Source organism: Epinephelus lanceolatus, chromosome 3 (genome assembly GCF_041903045.1).
Source record: "Epinephelus lanceolatus isolate andai-2023 chromosome 3, ASM4190304v1, whole genome shotgun sequence".
Classification (NCBI taxonomy): Eukaryota; Metazoa; Chordata; class Actinopteri; order Perciformes; family Serranidae; genus Epinephelus; species Epinephelus lanceolatus.
The window spans coordinates 35,691,702-35,711,542 of record NC_135736.1 but is presented as its reverse complement, the minus strand read 5'-3'; the positions used below and the strand labels follow the sequence as shown (position 1 = coordinate 35,711,542).

The 19,841-nt window shown below is 41.7% G+C and overlaps 1 protein-coding gene across 19 annotated transcripts in view; it reads left to right on the top strand.

Moving 5' to 3' along the window:
* Positions 1-19,841, top strand: part of rims1b (regulating synaptic membrane exocytosis 1b) — a 91,308-nt gene that overhangs the window by 20,657 nt on the left and 50,810 nt on the right. For 10 of the 19 annotated variants that reach the window (XM_078166303.1, XM_078166298.1, XM_078166300.1 and 7 more), the window contains exons 1-3: positions 964-1,385; positions 4,055-4,268; positions 11,838-11,858. In XM_078166303.1, coding sequence (XP_078022429.1) covers positions 1,045-1,385; positions 4,055-4,268; positions 11,838-11,858 — 576 coding nt within the window. In that variant the 5' untranslated portion in view covers positions 964-1,044. Of the gene's footprint in view, positions 1-963; positions 1,386-4,054; positions 4,269-11,837; positions 11,859-19,841 lie in introns of those variants that run through there. The other 9 variants (XM_078166304.1, XM_078166294.1, XM_078166306.1 and 6 more) reach the window with 3 other exon arrangements.

Genomic DNA, 19,841 nt, shown 5'->3' with positions numbered 1-19,841 from the left:
GCGAGTGGTAGAAATACTGATGAAACCGTGGCTCTAAGAACAGGAACAGCTGGTGCACTGACACCCGCTGACACCCAGCGCTTGACGCCACCACGTTACCATGACAACCGGCTGTGCACCCTCTGTTTCTGACAGCTGTTCCCATGGTGCCTGGGCTTGGCTCAGCCTCTGGACTCCCATTGGCAGGATGGATAGCTTCTCGGGGTCAGAGGGCATGTTTGTGACGTCGCTGCCGCGGCGGTGTCATGTTGTTTTTCCATTTGAGTTATGTACGGATCAGTTTAGCTGAGGCTTGTGTCAACTCCTGTGTCCATTTATCATTATTTATTTGTTACATCAAAGCCTGCTTGAAACATTTTGAGCAAAAACATGCACATGCAGCTCAAATTCTCTTGAGTATATTCACATGTGCTTGAACTCTTTGTGTGTGTGTGTGTGTGTGTGTGTGTGTGTGTGTGTGTGTCCTCCTCAGTCAAGTACAGCCCAAACAGCAAAAGTGATCAGAATACTGGTTTAAATTAGACGTTGCTCTCATGATACAGTGATGATCTTCATTATGTTAACTTATTTAAATAAACTTTAAAGTGTTCTGGCTCTGCATTATGGATGGCAGAGATGCTTTGATGTTGAGCCCCTCGGTTATTACAGATAGCTGTTAAGTCTCCTTGAGGCTTTACAAAATATCAGCATTTCAGCTTAAACATTACATGCCAAATATTTGAAAACAAAAATGCATATAAGATGTAGTAATATTAGAAATATCAGCCTGAAGGTGCTCGGCTCTGTGCTACAAAGCACGTTTCATTTTCTAAATTTGACATTGATGAGTTTTTTAATGCTTACAATTTTTTAGACGTTTCATTCAACAGTCTACGTCACAAAATCCGTGTCCCTGTTCCAACCATTCCCCATGTCAGCTGATTGGCCAAATGTGTCCCAGTCCACCAGTCACCTCCCTGTCCCTGTTCGCTCTGTATCGTGGCAGCCTGCTGTCTCCGCTCTAGCACTATTGAGAGACTGCCACAAAGGCACGGGTGAGGAGGAATGTGCTATTGGCTTCTGTCAACTCATTTCCTGGACTTGGAAAGTTTCTGCTCTGCACTTTATGAAATATTTTCTCAGGGACACTGTTTGCCTCGTTTTGTTTGGACAGCTTGTTTCTTCAGCAAAGACCGACAAAGACAAACCTTTTTTGTATTCTGTAAAAACACAGCATCGTTCCTGGACTTCTTTGGAGAGGTCATGGTGGAGGATTGTTATCGGTTTGATTTTTTCTACCCTGAAAAGCTGGTGACAACAGATCAGGTGTTATGTCTTCTACCTGTTTCCTACCCAGCAGCTGAGCACTACAGACAGGAGGACATGTCTGCTTTCAATAGATCCAGGTGATTGGACGTCAGTGTAAAGAGAATGTCTTTGGGCATTTTTGCATCTGATTGTTGGACCACACAAGGAATTTGAATGTTACTTTGGTGACCTTTTGTTACAGGGTTTCCGTCGTTCCTTAAAGAGTCTTGAAAGTCCTTGAATTTATTGATCTGATAGTAGGGCCTGAATTAGTATTTATTTTTTTAACCCATTTTAACCAGGTAAGTCCTGCTGAGATCTACAGTCTCCTTTTCAAGGGAGACCTGGCCAAGACAGCAGCACACAAAAAGGTTTCCGCCAAACAACCACACAATAAGCATAAAAGATATACTTATGCACGATGACAAGAACCAACTGATTCATTCACCCTTGTACTTAAATCAGGCAGAGAACCAACTCACGTAGTTTCAACTCTTTTCACAGGTTATTCCAAGTGAGTGTAGCAGAACACATAAAAGCTTTTTTCCCCCAGCTCAGCCTGTGCACTAGAACCAGACAATTTAAATATATTAAATGTATTAAAATGCCTTAAATAAATCATTCAAAAATGCTAAAAAAAAGGGGTAGTGGGATTTTATGAATCATTTTCTAATGTTGTATTTTAAAATTTCACAATAAATAATATCCTTGGTAGGACGGATCCTACAGAGTAAAGGCAAGAGTCCTTCCTAGCAGTCAGTGAACACACATAACAAACTAACGAGTGTCCCCAGGTGTGTGTCATTAACCCTCAGCAGACTGAGGGGGTTTCAGGATACTGTGATAATTTTGGCACTCTCTAATGTTGTTGTACAATTTGAACAAATGTAGCAGTATTTTCAGAGTCACATGACTTTTAGGGAGAATACAGTTCTGGATTGTATTAAAAAAAAGCAAACAGGTAGGCTAAATGAAACTTTTGTGGCACTTAGCGCTCTATCAGCGCTGTAAACAATTAATTTGAAAACTTTTATGTTTTATCTTAAACGTGGCATCTAAAAAAATCTCACTTTTTGGGCAGTGGACACACTGGAAAGTGTAAATTACGAGGTTTCTGTCAGTATTTTTTTATGTTTGTATGATAAAAACACCAAATAAATAACACCTGCTGTGGATACACACATGCATCCTTGAAAATTCTCTGAATGAAGGCCTCAGTCCTCGGCAGAATTTGAAGGATACTTGACACTGGAACAGTTCTTGGGATTTGATGACGTAGCATCCTTGAAATTCAGCCATTTAAGGATCCTTCCTTGACTTTTAGAAACACCCACTGCACCCTTGATGACAAACGCAAGTGCAAATTCAATACAAATTGGCTATTTCATGGTTCACCAAGATTTTGCAGCATGGTTGAAATCGATACAAGGCGATGCATACAAGGTTCTGCATATTTTAAAAAAAGGTTTTTCAAACTTAGCATGACGGGAATCAAGGTAGTTGAATCACAAATACAGAGTGACGATAACAAATTTGGCAACAACATCCACCAACAAGTGCCAATTTTTTCCCAGTTCTGTTCTACCCTCATGTGCACCACGAGACAAAAAGTCATGTTTTATGTTTTTATGTTACAATACATATTTGGGCAGAATTGTCCTTTATCCTTAAACTGATGTTCATTCTTCAGTTAGTTATGTAAAATTGGTCTAAAATTTTGTCCACAGTGGCATTAAAAAAGTCTTAAATCTAACTTTCCTCTACCTGTAGGAGCCAGTGGTCACTATTTTCTGTTATTTTACAGACTTGATGATTAATCAGTATTAAATCAGCTGTTCTATAACATTTATATCTATTTAGTATCTATTTATATCTATTTATATCTATTTATTTATAGGTATTTTGCCCACTTTCTCACTCTGAGACATTCATCAGGAGGGCTTCATTGTCCTGTCTGTCTAGTCTGTCTTCCACCTATACAACTTTATTTTTAGGGTTAAAAGATTTATTTCTAGGTTTTACCTCAGCAAAAGTGTGAATGCCAGTGCACCGCATTGTCTTGATGAATTTCTTTCAACAAATAACTCACAGACACGACTGTAAAGTCAGTGTGCTGCCAGGGACTTAGCTAGAGTTTGTCTGCTTCCACAAATAGGCAAATTGGCTGCAAAACTGTGAATGAAGCCATCTCCTTCTTCTCTATCTCTCTCAGTCAGTGAGGTAATTAAAGCGCCTGTTTGGGTCCCCTATATGAGAGCCATGGTATGCTAATGCAGTATTCCTTTGACAGTTCTGTTGAGACAACATTGTGGGTGTTTTCACATGGCCTGATTTGCAATTCACACTCGGGTTATTTCCATCGTAGGCATCCCAGGAGGCAGGGAGGGGAAAAGGCTGTGAGCCACAGAGAGCAAAACTGAGCTGAAGTTTCATTTAATTGCATGTATGATTTTTTTTCTGAAAGGCACCTTTCAAGCCGTGCTCTAATTGCCAGTTATTTTGCTGAAACTGAGATGTTGTTCTCAAACATGTGCATGCACAGCACCGCTTTTGTTCCTGCAAGATTTATTTATTTTAAAAAATTATTCAGTTATTCAGAAAATTCCCCCACGCTCTTTTCTGGTTTTGTTTTTGTGAATGTAGCTGGATATTTAGACAGGAAGGTCTGTGTGAATGGCACTGAAGGGTAAAGTGTATCAAGTGCAAAGAGTTTGTGAATGAGTAATGTAGCACTAATGGGCAACTTTTCCCTCCTCTCTCCTCTCAGAACACTGCACCAGCAGTTTGAGAGCTACAAACAGGAGGTGCGTCGCATCGGGGCGGAGACGCGGCGTCAACAGACCCAGCAGAAGGACGACGCGCCCACCTGTGGCATCTGCCGCAAGACCAAGTTTGCTGATGGCTGTGGCCACCTCTGCTCCTACTGCCAGACCAAATTCTGCGCTCGCTGTGGAGGGCGGGTCTCTCTGCGCTCCAACAATGTGAGAAACCTCACCCATGGCCTCCACCTTTTTCTTTCTCCCTCTCACACTCACCTCATTCCTGCTGTAGCTGATGTACAGTTGGTCCTTCTGCTTCTGTGTCTGTAACTGTCTGCTTTGTTGCTTCCTGGTCACACTTTGCAGAGGCCAAAGTGTATGGGAAGAATGGCTTGGCACCAGTGATAGGCCCTTCAAGGCTCATTTCAAGTCCGATACTGTAGTGTTGTGGAAATGTTTCTGTAGCTCACTTGAACATGAAAGCACACCAGTTACAGCATCTGTGTTGTCCTGTGTCTCCTGTGACTGCACTGCAGCCATCGAGCAAGCATGTCGGACAGTCACAGTACTTACCTACTCAAGCAACATGTCTGAACAAAGTGAGAGAAGGAGGGTAACAAGGTTCAGATAGGTTGGTAGTGGAGGACGACAGCTGTAGTATCGGATGGATTCCAATAGCACAGCAAAAAACTGTCTAAATTAAATTTAAAAAAAAAAAACCTTCTGGCAGCATTATCCTCTTCTTTGCTGTCTCTCTACTCAGTTTGTACTAAACATGTAGTTTTTTTCTATTCCCCCAAAAACAGAAAACTACAAACTTAACGTTTGTTGCAAGATTAGCTGTTTGATTTTGTCGCAAGTAACTGTAGCTACTGCGCTTACATTGGTTCCCGATGGCAAATGTAAACACCTTACCTCACTACTGGAGTCTAATTGTTTTAGTTTTAAAACATACCAATATGGACAAACAGTGGAGCCATCATTTAAGCCTACAGGAAGTAAATATTTCATTTTGATTTGTGCATTGGTTGCCATTAAACATTTTTTTTAAACTGCTGATTAAATAACACCATGATAAGTGGCAGCAACAACTGTGACACATCCCAGTCTCCAGAAAGAAATGTTTGCATTTTATGTTTCTGCAAACCACATTTTTACATTTACATTTCTCAACAATGCTGTGGTTAATGTGTGGGTAGGTTTAAGCACAAAAACCACTTGGTTACAGTTAGGAAAAGATGATGTTTTGGCTTTAAACACTCATGTTTCATGGCACAAAAGCTGCTATTAAAGCAGGGAACGGTCAATGAAATACGACCAGCTTTAGTTGCTCAAACACTGATTGTAAATTCTGCAATGTCTTCCTAAAAACATCCAGGTTTGTTGTCATATGCCACTGGGAAATGTCTCAAATGCTGCTGGTAAATGTTGCAATGTGTCAGTGAAAAATGCCAAGTTTTGGTGGCTCAAACGCTGCTGGGAAACGCCACAGTGTGCTACTAAAAAAGCTCAGGTTTGGTAAAAAAACACCCAGGTTCTGTGTCACAAGCACCGGTGGGATTGCTGCAAAGGGTTGCCTAAAAACATCCAATTTTGTTGTTCATCGCTCCAGACATTGGTCTGCCGTGGTCTCCTCGGTGACAAAAAAGCTCATACACTACATCACTTTAGAATTGTTAATATGATACATATGAAACGTACAAGTGTGATGTTTTCGTGGTTTGCAGAAATGTACAATGCCAACATTTTCTTCTGGCTACTGGGCTGGTTTACAAGGGCCTACAACCATATTAGCAGTGCTAATGAGTGAGGCAGTACATAGGCACAGCAGTGCTTTGAGTTAAATACCAATGTCAGCAAGCTAACAAGCTCACAATGAAAATAGTAACATGCTGATGATGATGCAGATATTGTTTACAATGTTATTTATTTTAGTTTTGCAGGTATGCATGCTAAGATCTGCTAATTAGGTATGTTCATTAGCCAAAGAGTTAGACCTGATGAAGAGGAAAATATATATAACACATCATGACTAAATAAAACAAAACAAATAAAACAAACCCACAATGCACTGTAGATGCTGAGCAGTGCTACCTCTGAGGCTCTGGAGGCCTCATTATTATAAAACAAAGGTCCACACCAAATCACCAAATTATAACCATTCATTTGATCCAGTTTGGATCAGTGTGGCGTCTATCTATGAACCAAACATGTTTGTACTATTTTAAGATCCGGCCCTCTTTTAGCCAAGCATTCTGCGGGCTCCAGCCCAAGAGAGAGGACCTCCTCCTGGGTATCTTACCTGACTGTGGGCCCTCCACCCTTGGCCTGCTGGTCTCCAATCTGTTCAGGATCCGCCTCGCCCAGCTGGGCCTGAGCTCACACTGGCAGCACACGTATGTAGAGCTCACAGACCAGTGAGAAGAGCAGATAAAGATAGTATCCCTGTTGGTGCAGCCATTGATATTACTGTCATAGCAGACAGGCTGTTAATGGAAGTACAGAGATGAGACCATCATGATGTGGATGCAACCTATAAATAAAACAAATAAAGTTAAGGGTTTATTTGAAGGGGAAATGCACTTAAAATAACATCAATCAATACAGCCTTTTATACAATAAAATAATAAGTGTTTTAATATGGAATTTAATTCCTTGAAATACTTGGCGTCACTTATAAGTGGAAATTCAGGGGCCTAAATAATTTAGCTCAGTCAAAAGAATAGTAGATGAAGTGCAGATGTAATGTACATATGTGTTATCATTGTTTAATGTGTATCATGGATGGATTTTTTTGTATGTGTTCATGTGAGAGTGCGTCATCTGTTAGTCTGCACAAGTGTCACTTTGACATAATGAATCAATTAATCCATAAATACATTTGTGTCCTGTCAAATTAAGTGGGTTAAGACATAAAACATATTCAATGCCTGGTTCCTTTACGTCAGAGGTGAGACAGGGTCATTGTTTTTGCAATTCACAAGTAAGTCTCAAGCCTTGGCACTCAAATCCCAAGTCAAGTCCCAAGTCTTAAACTCAGAGTTTAAAGTCCTAAACAAGTCATGACACTCTCTTTACCAAGTGTAATGCCATTTTAACAAGTGTTGTAAAATTTCCGTCAAAAGCCTAGTCCCAATTAAATGGTCCCTTTTACTAGCCCAGTGTGGCTACACATTTTGACAAATACTCGCCTGTCTCAATTAGACGTCTGGTCTGGTCGCCAAGCAGTTCATCTTTAATATAGAAGTTCCTCGGATTTATAAAAGCAGGGTGTTGGCTACCTCAAATTAAGTGTCCATTCCTTGATTACCCTTCTTTAGTCCGTAAGGGTCCTCAGATCAAAAGAATCAAAAAGGTTTTTCATAAAAATTAATCCAAGTTATGAGTATTGTTTTGAGGATAAAGTGGTGTTGTGTCAGTATGCGGGGTGCCATAATCCTTGAGTGCCACAACTCTGTCTCTCTCTCTGATGTGCTGTGTGTCGAAGCTCAAATGAATGATTCATAACTGATATATTATCGGAAGCCTAATTTTTAAACAAGTAATATTAATACTGGTTTAAATAAACACATAAATAAAATTGTATTTCCCATCTTGCTGAGCAACAGTTTTGTGTGAAAGAAATTAAAGGCCTGTCCTAAATATAGGGCTGCTGATTTCAGTGATTTAAGCAAATAATAGCCTGTGCTATTAACTGAAGTCTTACGGTAATAATACACTATATTTACAACCCTAATCCTGAATGTTTTTAAACATTTGTATTTATCAGTTCAAACAAGTTTCTTAGAAGTTGTTGTTTCACTGTCTTTTATTTTTAACCCTCAGGTTTTGCCTACTGCAATTCGTTTTCTGTTGATCGCTGCGTAGTTTTTGTATGCAAACAAAATTATCTTTGGTAGTCTTTTTTTCCAACTGGCACTCAGTAATGTCATGTTAGTTCATCATGATTCTTTCCTGCAACTTGACTTAACGCTGTCAGACAGGTCCAAGCAAAGTGTATCTGGAAGTGTTGACTGGGAAAGAATCGTGTTAAGGTTAGCCGATTCAGGAAATGAAGGGAAATGAACTGGTTTGTGGCACTTTTTAAATAACATACTGGTTAAACTTTCAGCTAAGGCCAGGGTTTCAAGTATTTCAAGCCAAAAGACTCAAGTCCAAGTGCAGTCACGTGTCACTGGTGTTAAAGTTGAGATGCAAGTCATTTTTGATTTTGTGAAGTCGAGTTTAAAGTCATCAATTTTGTGACTCGAGTCCACACCCCTGCTTTACGTTATATAATTCCATTGTCTCCACTTACAGCATGGAGATGTAACTAAACTGTGAAAATATTACTTTTAGAAATTATCAAAGGTCCATTTAAGATTTAATGCATCACTCAAACCCAAACAGATCTGAGTTTCTACACTCACTGAGCAGTTTAATTCATAAATCCTTCCTGGGATAAGAGAACACAACATGTAAATGGTCTCCCGTTTCTTTTCCGTGAGTGAGAGTTTTTTTTGTGTGTATAATGTGTGGGAGGGAAGTGAAGCTCTTTTGGTCTCTGCGGCGCTCGCCTCTGTCCCGGGTCGTCCAGGCCGGCCAAGCAGAATAACAGGGTTAGGAAAGTGTTAGCTTTGTTTCATTACATAAAAACCTTCTCCTGCCTACAGTGTGCTTATTTAGCCCACATCAGCAGCACACTGTGTTTTCCTCTAGTTAGCAGTTTGCCTTTTAGAAAAGACATTAACAGTGTATTAAAATATACTGTGTGCTGTTGTTCAGGAGTATAAATACACTGTATGTTTGCCTCATCAGCTGGATCCATGTGGTGTATGAATGGGCTACATACAGCTGGTGAGGAGGGAAGGCAGAACTACAAAGGCTTTTAAATATTTGAACATAAACCTATCTACACTAAAACAAATACCCCTAGTAATATCGAGCCATGCAGAGAGTTTAGCTATAATCTGCACAGGTTTTGAGATGCCTGTCTTATTCAGCCAAAGAAATAGTCCCTATAAACACTAATGAGATAAAGAACTAAGTAACCAGGATGAGCTGTATCCACATAGCATCTTTCTTTGACAGAAAAGTGGTGGAGGGACACTGGGAAGCGCTTCATAAACAGCACTTTTTTGATGATGCTACATAAACAGGGGTTTGACTACACAGCTAACAAACTTGGACAAAATATCACTGTATCAGTATGCTGATAAACAGTCGCCAGCGATATTCTGGTCTTCCTCCCTAAATCAGGGTTTTCTTGTTAATTTTTTGTCCGATATATGATATAGCTCAGATAGACACAGCCAGAACAAGATTCTTCGCCATCTTGGTTATGAAGGCGACGACTCCAGCCCCATATGATTGGTTGCTGGGAAAGGAGTGACAGTGATGACGCCACCATGACACCTTTCTGAAAAGATCAGAGATTTTCAACTATAAGTGCTCGGGGTGCAGCATGCAAAAGGCGGAGCTCTCTTAAAAAAGACGATGGGTGCAGCACCTTTTCTAGAGGCAGCCACATACGCTCTTTGTTTATTGGGCACAATTTAAAAAACACGCTGGGGCTCAGAAAAAAAAAAATGCTATGTGGACACACATCCTGTCATTTGGTAATGGTACCACACTCCCACAACAAGTACCAAAACAAACAAAGGTCAAAAAGATTTCAAGATTTCTTGTGTAGAAATAATAAGATGAGAGAATGTTGCCACCTTTTGTAATCATTTTAGAAAACTCATGAGAGGTGACTCTGAAGTCATCGCCTTTTTTTTTTTTTTTTTAAATTTTGCTTTGTGTAACCCGGATAAATTTTACAAAAAGGTTCACAAAGGACCTCATGCAACTTGAGACTTTAAAAAGATTTAGTAACATCATTTTACAAACCTTATTTGAGCCTGTTAGATAGGCTGAACTCCAATGAATGCCTGTCTAAATATAAGGCTCAGTTCAAATCAGTTTTAAAAGATACTTCAATATCAGTTCTCAGATTACATTTTACAAATCACTGTAGCGCTATAAGGGCTCTGTAAACCCGTAAAAACTAAAAATTATTGGCCAGAAATATGTGGCAATAAACCTGTATATGTGTCTAAGCAGCTTACTGTAATAACTCATCAATTCCTAATGGCAGAGCTGTGCAGTGCTGCCCTGTGCCCTGCAGAAGGCATCACAGCAACACGCTGTGTAAATGCCATCCAAACACTGATTAGGCCACAAAGCTTCGCCCCTGCTTGACATTATAATGAACATACTGTATTATTGAAGAGGGACTGGCAATAATGGATTCACTAATTCATCACACTGTGTTTACAGTTATGCACAGCTTTCATTAAAGGGACAGTACACCCCAAAATCAAAAACTGCATATTTTCCTCCAACTTGTAGTGCTATTTATCAGTCTAGATTGTTTTGGTGTGAGTTGCAGAGTGTAGGACATATACGCCTTAGAGATGTCTGTCTTCTCTCCACTATAATGGAACTAGATGGCATTCGGCTTGTGGTGCTCAAAGTGCCAAAAAACACATTTGAAAAATGCAGCAGAAATGTCTGTTTTCAGAAATCATGATCTGGTTGCTCAAGATAATGCACAGACTTTGTTGTGAGCAGTTTCATGTAGGAACTATTTTCTTTCAGCCAAACGTGTCACCACACAGAAGGAAGCGTGCATCTACTGCTCACTTAGCACCACTTAGCTAACTGACGTCACAGCTCAGCCCTGCAGGACGCCATTAACGTTTACATCATGTTGTCACAAACACAAGCTTCTCGTCCATGAGTAGATGCACACTTCCTTCTGCGCAGCAATATACGAAAAGACCTGGATAGATTTCTATTGCAGTGTATAGACAGAGATTTAGTGAAGGAAAGGGGAAAAGTGTGCTCCGTGTTGCTTTTGGTGTCCCAGTTTCCTCCTTGTGCCGAAGAGCTGTGACACATCCCGACGTTATCACAGGTCATGAGTCACGCCAAGGTCATGCCAAGCTGAGTCATGCATGTCGCTGCAGCCTAACATGTCACATACATTAACATACTGTCGTCCCCACCGCCTTGCACTCTGTCACTGAATATGAAGTATCGATTCTGCACAATGTAATTAACAACTGTTTGCACCACATCCTCTTTCCCCTCTTTTCTCCTTTGTTCTTTTCTCCTTGTTCCCCCACAATCTGTCCCATTTCACAAACTCACCCTCTCGACACCTCTATCCTTATATATCTTTTATGTTCCTTCATTCCTTCCTCTCCTTTCCTCTCCTGCTCCACTTCCACCGTCACTTCTCTCAATGCTCACTGCTACCTGGACTGCATGCCACAAAGGAGGACAAAGTGGTTAGCATCTTTTTTTTTTGTGTTCTCTCTTTGCTGTGTATGTGATGTTTGTGACACCCCAAAGGTAAAAACGCTGGCTGTATTCAAATCTGGAGCTGAGATCTCTTGTGTGTTTACAGCACGTTGACATCTATCCCGGAAAGGTGATGTAGAAAATTTAGTTTCCTCCATATTGGCCAGAGCTGTAATTTCCCAGCTAAAAGAGAAAGGGTGGAAAACCAACAATATCAGATGCAAGAGAGCAAGCTATCGGATTGGAACGGAGCCAGTGTGTGTGTGTACAAATCCACTTATGGATTACTGACTTAACTGAACAGAGGGAGTCCCTGATAGGTCATGGTTTTTGTTAACTCTGATTCTCAGAGCGTTTACTGTACTGTGTGGGGTGGAGCTATTGTGTCCTCAGAGGATTTTCTCTTCAGTGTAAAACCCTGACTAACTCTGTGTCCGTTGTCTGTCTCCTCCCCTTGCAAAGTGTCTCATAGTGAAGGACAGGGTAAGGCTTGTTGGGTGATGGATTTTGCTGCATGGGTCACTACTAATGTCTCCCCCTTCACACTTGGGTCTGTGCTCATTCACAGCATCAGAACAGGAATTCAGACCCACTCTCAGTTTCCGCCTCACAGATCACTGTAGTTAAGCGGTCCCAGGGCAGCCGGCTGGTGATCCTGCATCAGTACTCTAATTCTGAGAATGAATGCAGACCCTGAAAATCAGCGGGTTAGCGGAGTGAGCATGAACCATATATAGGGCGTCTGACCCCTCTGACCCATCCTGACCCCTCTTCCTATGGCTGTAGGCATGGCTGTGCTAAAAGGGGGCCGGTGGATACTGGTTTAAATCCTTGACAAAAATGGGGACAGGACATTGGAATTTCAGATGGAGATGGCATGCATATAAGAGAGCACCCTACCCTACAGACCATTTATCCGAATGTATAATGAATGCACACTCATGCCTGTGCATGCTTTCCCTGCCTGTGTGTTTGAGACCAGACCAGCCTTGCCATGGGGAGACGGGAGGGGCCCAGGTATATGTTCCACTTTGTCCACTTCCCTTTAATGCTTGGTCACTGCAAGATGTCACCAACGTGTTGTTACTGCTGAGGCCTGTCAAAGTCAGGGATGGTGAAGAGAAAGGCAGTTTTAGTTTGGGTCAGTAAGAGGATTCATTGTTTGACTGTGCTTATGTATACAGATAGAAAATAGAAAAGCTGACTTTTGTCCTTCATACAAACTTTTGGTGTTCTGCTTGTGGTATACAACTGAAGGCAGTGACGTTTTAGGTGTGGTAACAACTTCTTTGGACAGATGCAAAACCAGAGATTCACACAGTTTAACACAGGTGATGATTTGACCGGGAACATACCTGTTCTCCTTAAGTTCCTTGGGTAGCTATGTTTATTCTGCAAAGCAAGCCCAATTTTACTGTTCTCCTGCTGCTTCCATATTTTGTAATCCTCTTAATAAGATGCTTAAGGTCCTGAAAACCTGTTCTCGACCAGGTAATATTCCCTTTCAGATAACACACACAGGAATAAAAAAAAAAGCCCCTTACTCTGACTAGCTAGCAGCTAGTTATGTTTTCCCGGAGAACCACTCTACCTATAATCTGATTTCTTTTTACCAGAGGTTTGGTTTGTAACAGCAATATTTGGCTGGAGTTTCCTTCAATAGGCAGACTTACAGACAGACTTAATTCATTAGAAGAAACAAGAACTTTTACCAACTAAAAGCAAATAACAGCAACAGTTAATGGTAAATATCAATCAATGAGTCAATTTATTTGTCACATGAAATCTTATAAGGCTACATCCACACTGATGTGTTTTCATTTTACATTTATGCCTAGTGTCCACACTGCCATGGCACTTTGGAAGCCCTAAACTGGAGACCCTGGAAACACTGCTGACCCCCTTTTAGTTTAAAAAAATCGGGGGCTGTGTTTAGTTTGGATGGGCGAGAACAGAGACTTTTGAAACGATGACACAGACCCTTGTGTTTACTTCACGACTGGGTCTTATCAGTCACGACATGTCAAGTCGAAACATTTTAGCCAGAGCTTTTGGGGTTTCATCCTGTTGTGTGGGTAACGTTACTTCTTAACCATTGCCATGGCTTCCTCCAGCGATGGATAATGCTTGTGTGTGGTTGGCACTGCTCTAGTATGTTGCCATACCTATACATGATTTCTCGTTTTCAAAAGAATGAAGGGAAACATGTTTTTTGGCCTTAATATCATGGTTTGCTCTTAAAACATGATACACAGTCCTTAACTTTATGTTTGAACTCATACCCAAGCAGGTTTCTTAAACTTAAAATCAAAGGATCAAATCAACTTAATTTCATCATTCAATGCTTATATTATCAGTGTTGGGAACTAAAGGCCACTTATTGGATTTCCTTGTAAACAGAGCACATCATTAAATGCCAGCAGATTCAAGTTTAAATCTATTTCAGTCTGTGAGGATAGAAAGCCTGAGCTAGCTCTGAAGTGTGTGGAAGAAACTGATGTGTATTTCATAGCACTCTCTGTCAAGCTGGCCTGCCGCTGCTGGTGCTATAGCTTGTTAATGGCTGAGTGTTTGTTTATGTGTGTTTAATGTCAGCTCCAGATGGCTTCCAGAAACTGAACAAACCGCTGACAATCTGTCTCCTTTGTAGAGGAGCACTGCCTCCCAGTGGATAGCAAGCAGGCGCTGGGTCCTAGTACACACAAACACACACTCACACACTCACACACAATATAATATTTTCAGAATGACCCAGAAAGGCAACTGTATGTAGAAATATTTCATATTTGAAAAGCAAAGATAAGGGACTGAGCTATACTTCAAGCCACACACTACATCAGAATCCCTTCTATAGTCTTTATAGTTTGACAAAAAGTACACAAACAGCACAGAACCACACACAATATAGTGCTAAATTATAGTGTATAGTATCATTACACATTATATAACTATTCTTAACATGCACATGTTTAATATGAGCGTTGTAGTAATCCAGTTGCAGCCATTTCCTCTGTTTTTTTTAACTGTTTGGTACCTTGTGTGGTTTGAGTTAGTTTATGACTTACAGTTTACCACTAACACACACATACGGACACACATGCTCAGATTCACACTGATCTCGCTTGCTTACTGCATCAAGCTGACACTGCACTTTTTACCGGAAGGGAGGATGCACTGCATAATCTCAATCATGTTTCTCAGTACTAGATGACTAACCCGCTGCTCTCTCCTCCTCCTCCTCCTCCTCCTCCTCCTCCTTCTCCTCCTCCTCCTCACACTCCACTCCTCTCCTCTCATACTCTACTGTATCTGTAGTAGCCTCGGTAACGCTCTTTGTTTCCGTCATCTGTTCAGTCTAAAGCATTTCCATTTAACTCTTATCCTCCTCTTTCACTGTTTATCGCCATGTCTGTCTTTTCTCTCTTCCTGTACGTCTATCCTCACATGCAACTGCATACATTTCTCAGGCTGGAAACAAAAGTGCTTATGAAACTGTCAAGGCCTGATTTTGGAGCTGATAGTGTGCCTTCACAGCCACGGCCTTAATGTCTAATAATAGGACCTCCCTGGCTGGATCTGGCAAAAGCCAACAGGCTCAAGACAAGTCTTTGATATGTGTGTAAAGTGATTTGTGATCCCATTACAGCTGCTTTTATCATCACCCTCACTTTAAAGTCATGACTGAAAGTCCATGTGGGGATTAGACGTTTTGGGCATGATTCCTATCAGTAAAAAATAACATTGCAGTCACTAAATTAATATCTAGGAAAGCAGTGACATCGATAAAAAGAGGTCTGATGAGACAACAAAAAAAAAACACAGTCAGACAGTATGCTTTATAACAACAATGTCCCAGTTTAGTGTAATTTATAGAAAGTCTTGACATCTGACATTTACTATCCATACTCTTAAATCAATGTGATCTCACAGAAATACGTGAAATGACTACAATGTCTTTGTTAGGGACCAAGCAGTGAGGCAACAAGGATGCATCAGTTGTTGACAGACCTGTGGGTTTTTATTTACCCAAAAAATGCATGAAATATTACAAAGCAAGAAATGAACAACTAGGCTTATAAAAAAGGTCATGACATAACATCCTCAATATAATAACTAAACAAGGTGTCAGCTGAACAAACTGACCTGTCAAAACCACACACAAGAAAGCATCATGGCTTGGCCAAACCAAATAATACACAAAGGGTAACCAAAATGGACAGTAACTACAACTAAACACAAAGCAAAACTAACTAAACCCAAATCCCCCATGACATAGCAGCACATGGTTTGGTCCAATAAGTTGGCTCCAAGATTTAAGAATCCTCAGCCCTCAGCCACACCTTTTGCTTCACCAGGAAGGGAACTCCCCAAACAACCAACAAGTAATATCAAACAATTTGCCTGTGTAACTTTTCATGCAAACTAGAGATATAACAATGCCTCAGTCAAAAGACAACTGCTTTTCATGGCACTATCCCAACTGGAAATGTAGCGATGTCTCAGTAAAAAATAACCACTTTTTGTAGCACTATCACAGGTGAAACACAGAGACACGTCACTAGAAAACACCCACATTTGGTAGCTAAAAAGCCAATGGAAACACAGCGATGACTCGCTAAAAAACAACCGGTTTTGTTGTTTGTTGGTTGCAGTGGTCTGCTGTGTGGCAGGCCTCTTGCCTAGGTGTCCTGGCATTAAACCTTAAACCTAACCAAAACCAAACCACAGCATTGTCACGTCAAAAATTGATTCTTACAACTGAGATTTGTATTGGTTTTAAAAGGCACAAATGATGCCATCCTGCTGATAGGGGTGTCAGATTAGGAAACGGTTATATGTGTCATTTTGGAGGGCAGTTACATGCAAAGTACAGTATTTGTAGTTTATTTTAGATGACTTGTTGGGTAACGTAGAGCACAGAGAGCGTCTTCTCTGTGATCTTGAGCTGCTTTCCTCTCAGTCTTCCTCACCACTGAACGCATTCAGTCTGCTTGCAGAGTTGATCTACTACCTTATTAGAGGAAATGGAGCATTATGTCTTTTGCAGTCGTCTTTCTTCCCACCATTCAGGATTTACCATTCCCTGAACGATGGCAGTTTACACCCAGCCTTGCCTCATATGTCATTCTGTCGAGCTGTGTGTTTGTGTGTACGTGTGTGTGTGTGTTGAGGGCAGGGTCACTGCACACGCTCACTGAAAGCCAACCACACCCTCCCCACTGCCTTGCCACCCCCAAGGCTCCCATTTATTCTGCCCATTTAAGGAAAAGCTGATGTTCACACAATTCGGGCCTAAATGAATGCTGTTCTCGCCGTGAGCTGCTGCTGCTGGCAGAGCTGCAGACGCACGCCTTCACCATTTTGTCAGCAGATGGATGGAGCAGCGCTGGGGGCGGGAGATGAAGGGAAGAGGGTATGGGATGGAGAAGTAGGAGTGACAGGTGTGTGGTGTCTTCATTTGTCAAGTCAGCCAGGTGTGTCAGCTGAGCTAGAGTGTGAGGAGAGATGAAAGGAAATAAGAAAGGAAATGAAAAGAGTAGAGAGGAGAAAATGGAAGAGAAAGGAAGGAAACGAGGAAATGGATGAAAACGAACATACGAGCTCACGCTGCAGAGCTGCTACGAAGTCCCTTCTTTATGCCGCAAATACATTTTTACACAGAGCCAAACAATGGTGGCAACATGCCACCCCTGTGTGTGATTTTAGACAGCATCCGGAAGCCAAAGAGCCATGATGGGCATGACGTAACACAACAGCGTCCGCCTCTTGGTGTGACATACGACATACACGTCAGCAGCGCTTTATAGAAGAGGATGATTTTCTATATTAATACATTCATTTTCCATAACCGCTTATCCTGTTAAGGGTCGCACAGGGCTGACACATAGAGACAGACAACCATTCACACTCACATTCACAGCTACGGCCACTTTTAGAGTCACCAGTTACACTGGCCTGCATGTCGCTGTATTGAAGGAGGAAGCCGGAGTACTCGGAGAGAACCCACGCTGAAACTCTGCACAGAAGGGATCCCCCCCTGGGTTCAAACCAGGAACCCTCTTGCTGTTGTCATATACACACAGGCCTAAAATACACACATGCACAAACTGTATACGTGCATTAAATGGAGAGATGTTAGAGCAAGGGGGCTGCCCATGGACAGGCGCCCCGAGCAGTTGGGGGTTTGGTACCTGAAGGGCACCTCAGCAGTGCTCAGAAGTGAACTGGCACCTCTCCAGCCGCCCGTCCACAATCTACATTTGGTCCCGACAGAGACTTGAACCGTCAAGCCAATGGTTTCCAACCCCAGTCCCTATGGACTAAGCTACAATATGGCATAACAGGGCAACAACAATCATTTATCTCCCCTGTCACATCTGATCTCAGCCTCTGCTTGGGTGGTAAGAAAGTCCTGGACCTCATTGTTTTCCCAATGTGCGGACATCAACTGCTGTTCTTCTTCTCTGAGTTAGCTGCTAACTGCAGCCAGCTGCTTTTTAAATCATCTGGCAGTGGGTCACACACATTAGACTTTGTCAAAACGTCACACCTGTCCCATCCAAGGTCCCGTTCTACCAGTTGTCCCCTTTACACAGAAGTCGATTTGGTGCTGTTACTACCTCCACTGCAAGACAACACTGTCCCCTCATTCCATGATTGCACCTTTTATAAAGAACAGTGAGGCTGCGTAACAACGTGAAATTCCGGCCTTGAACAGGCAGTGTAAAAGGGGACTAAGGAAATAAGGTGAGCGAAGGAAAGGGAAGGAGAGGAAATCCATGCTCAGGATCACATCAGATAGAAAATACAGTGGTTACTCGAGACAGTCTGAATGGCATTTGTGCTGCCTTTTTTTTGTTGGTTTTCTCTGCTGTTATTGTCCTTCAGTACTGACACACAATCTCTGTTGCTCTGTTTCTCAATTTAACAGGCATACACACACACACTGTGTTGTCCCCCTTTCTCTCACTGGCTCTCCGTGATTTGGTTACCATGGAGAAACACATTTTTTAGGCAGAAGGAGGTTGACATTATTACATGAGCGAGATGGCACTGCTTATTCTCCACACACACACACACACACGCACATACACACACACATTTCGCCTACAGGCAGTCACCCACGCCACACTCTTCCAGGCAAGAAGGTTTCAGAAATGTCCTACATATACATACTGTACACATATCTGCACACACACAGACACATTCTCGCAGCACATCGCGCTCCACAGCGTGCAGTGAAGAGATGAACTTGAGGTGACACCAGAGTGGGCTGCCTCTGGACTGAGGGAGCTGATTGGTCGGCTAAGCTGAGGGTCTGACATCACGCTCCGGTTGGTCCAGCAGCAAGCACTGCTGCAAACACATGTGTCACACACACACTATAGGTTCGAGCTTTTGTATCTTATTTATATAAATTCCCCCACACACAGTCACACACGATTAATTCCCCCTACAATATCTCTCAGGCTGAAGGATTATATGTATTATATCCTGTGTGTGTGTGTGTGTGTGTGTGTGTGTGTGTGTTCGATAACTTCTTTATTGTTTACTACCCTCCCCCCATCTGCAGTGTAGGCTTTAAAGCACATAACAAACACATGGAGGCGTGCCATTAGAAAATGAGATGTGTTTGTAATGTCTCTCTTTGGTTTGAGAACACACTGGGCCATGAACAGTCGTCCCATGATGCGCCTTGTGCTATATCATGCCCTCATTCAAGGATTACGTTTGTGGATTAGAGCATTTCCTTCTTTCTGTTGGCAGCAACCAGCAAAGCAACCTATAGATGTTCACAGGCCATCCAGGTGCCGACTGAACCTCAATACCAGGGTTTGAGTTTCTGTACCCATACCAAAATGATATTTTACTTGAAGTTACATAACTTATTTTTTTCTAAAAAGCCCCTTTTTGATTTGAAAAAGAAGTCAAGTTCCAGTATTGTCCAATTACAACCCACTCACCAGAAAAGATGTTGGCATTGTGCATTTCTGCAAACCATGGATAGATTACATTAGTAGATTGTTATTATCATAAAGAAGAAGAAGAAGAAGATGTAGTTTATTAATCCCTGAGAGGAAATGAAATTTTCCCCTGTAGCAGATATATTGAAATTTTACAAATCAACAATGCTGTAGTTAATGTGTGGTTATGTTTAGGTACAAAAACCACTTGTTATGTTTCGGAAAAGATCATGTTCAGGCTTAAAAACAACTGCTTTTTGTGGCACTATGCCCGCAGGAAAAAGAGCTAGAAAGCACCCACGTTTATTGGCTAAAAATCATTGCATACACAGTGATGACTCACTAAAAACATCTGGTTTTGTTGGTTGTTGGTCTTGAACAGTGATCTTCCAGCTTGGCAGGTATCTCGCCTAGTTGTAACAGCATCCACTATTCTCTCCACCTCCACTGTCAGTGGTTTCCAACTGGTCCAGCCACAGGGTCCAGATTTCTCCTTAGTCAT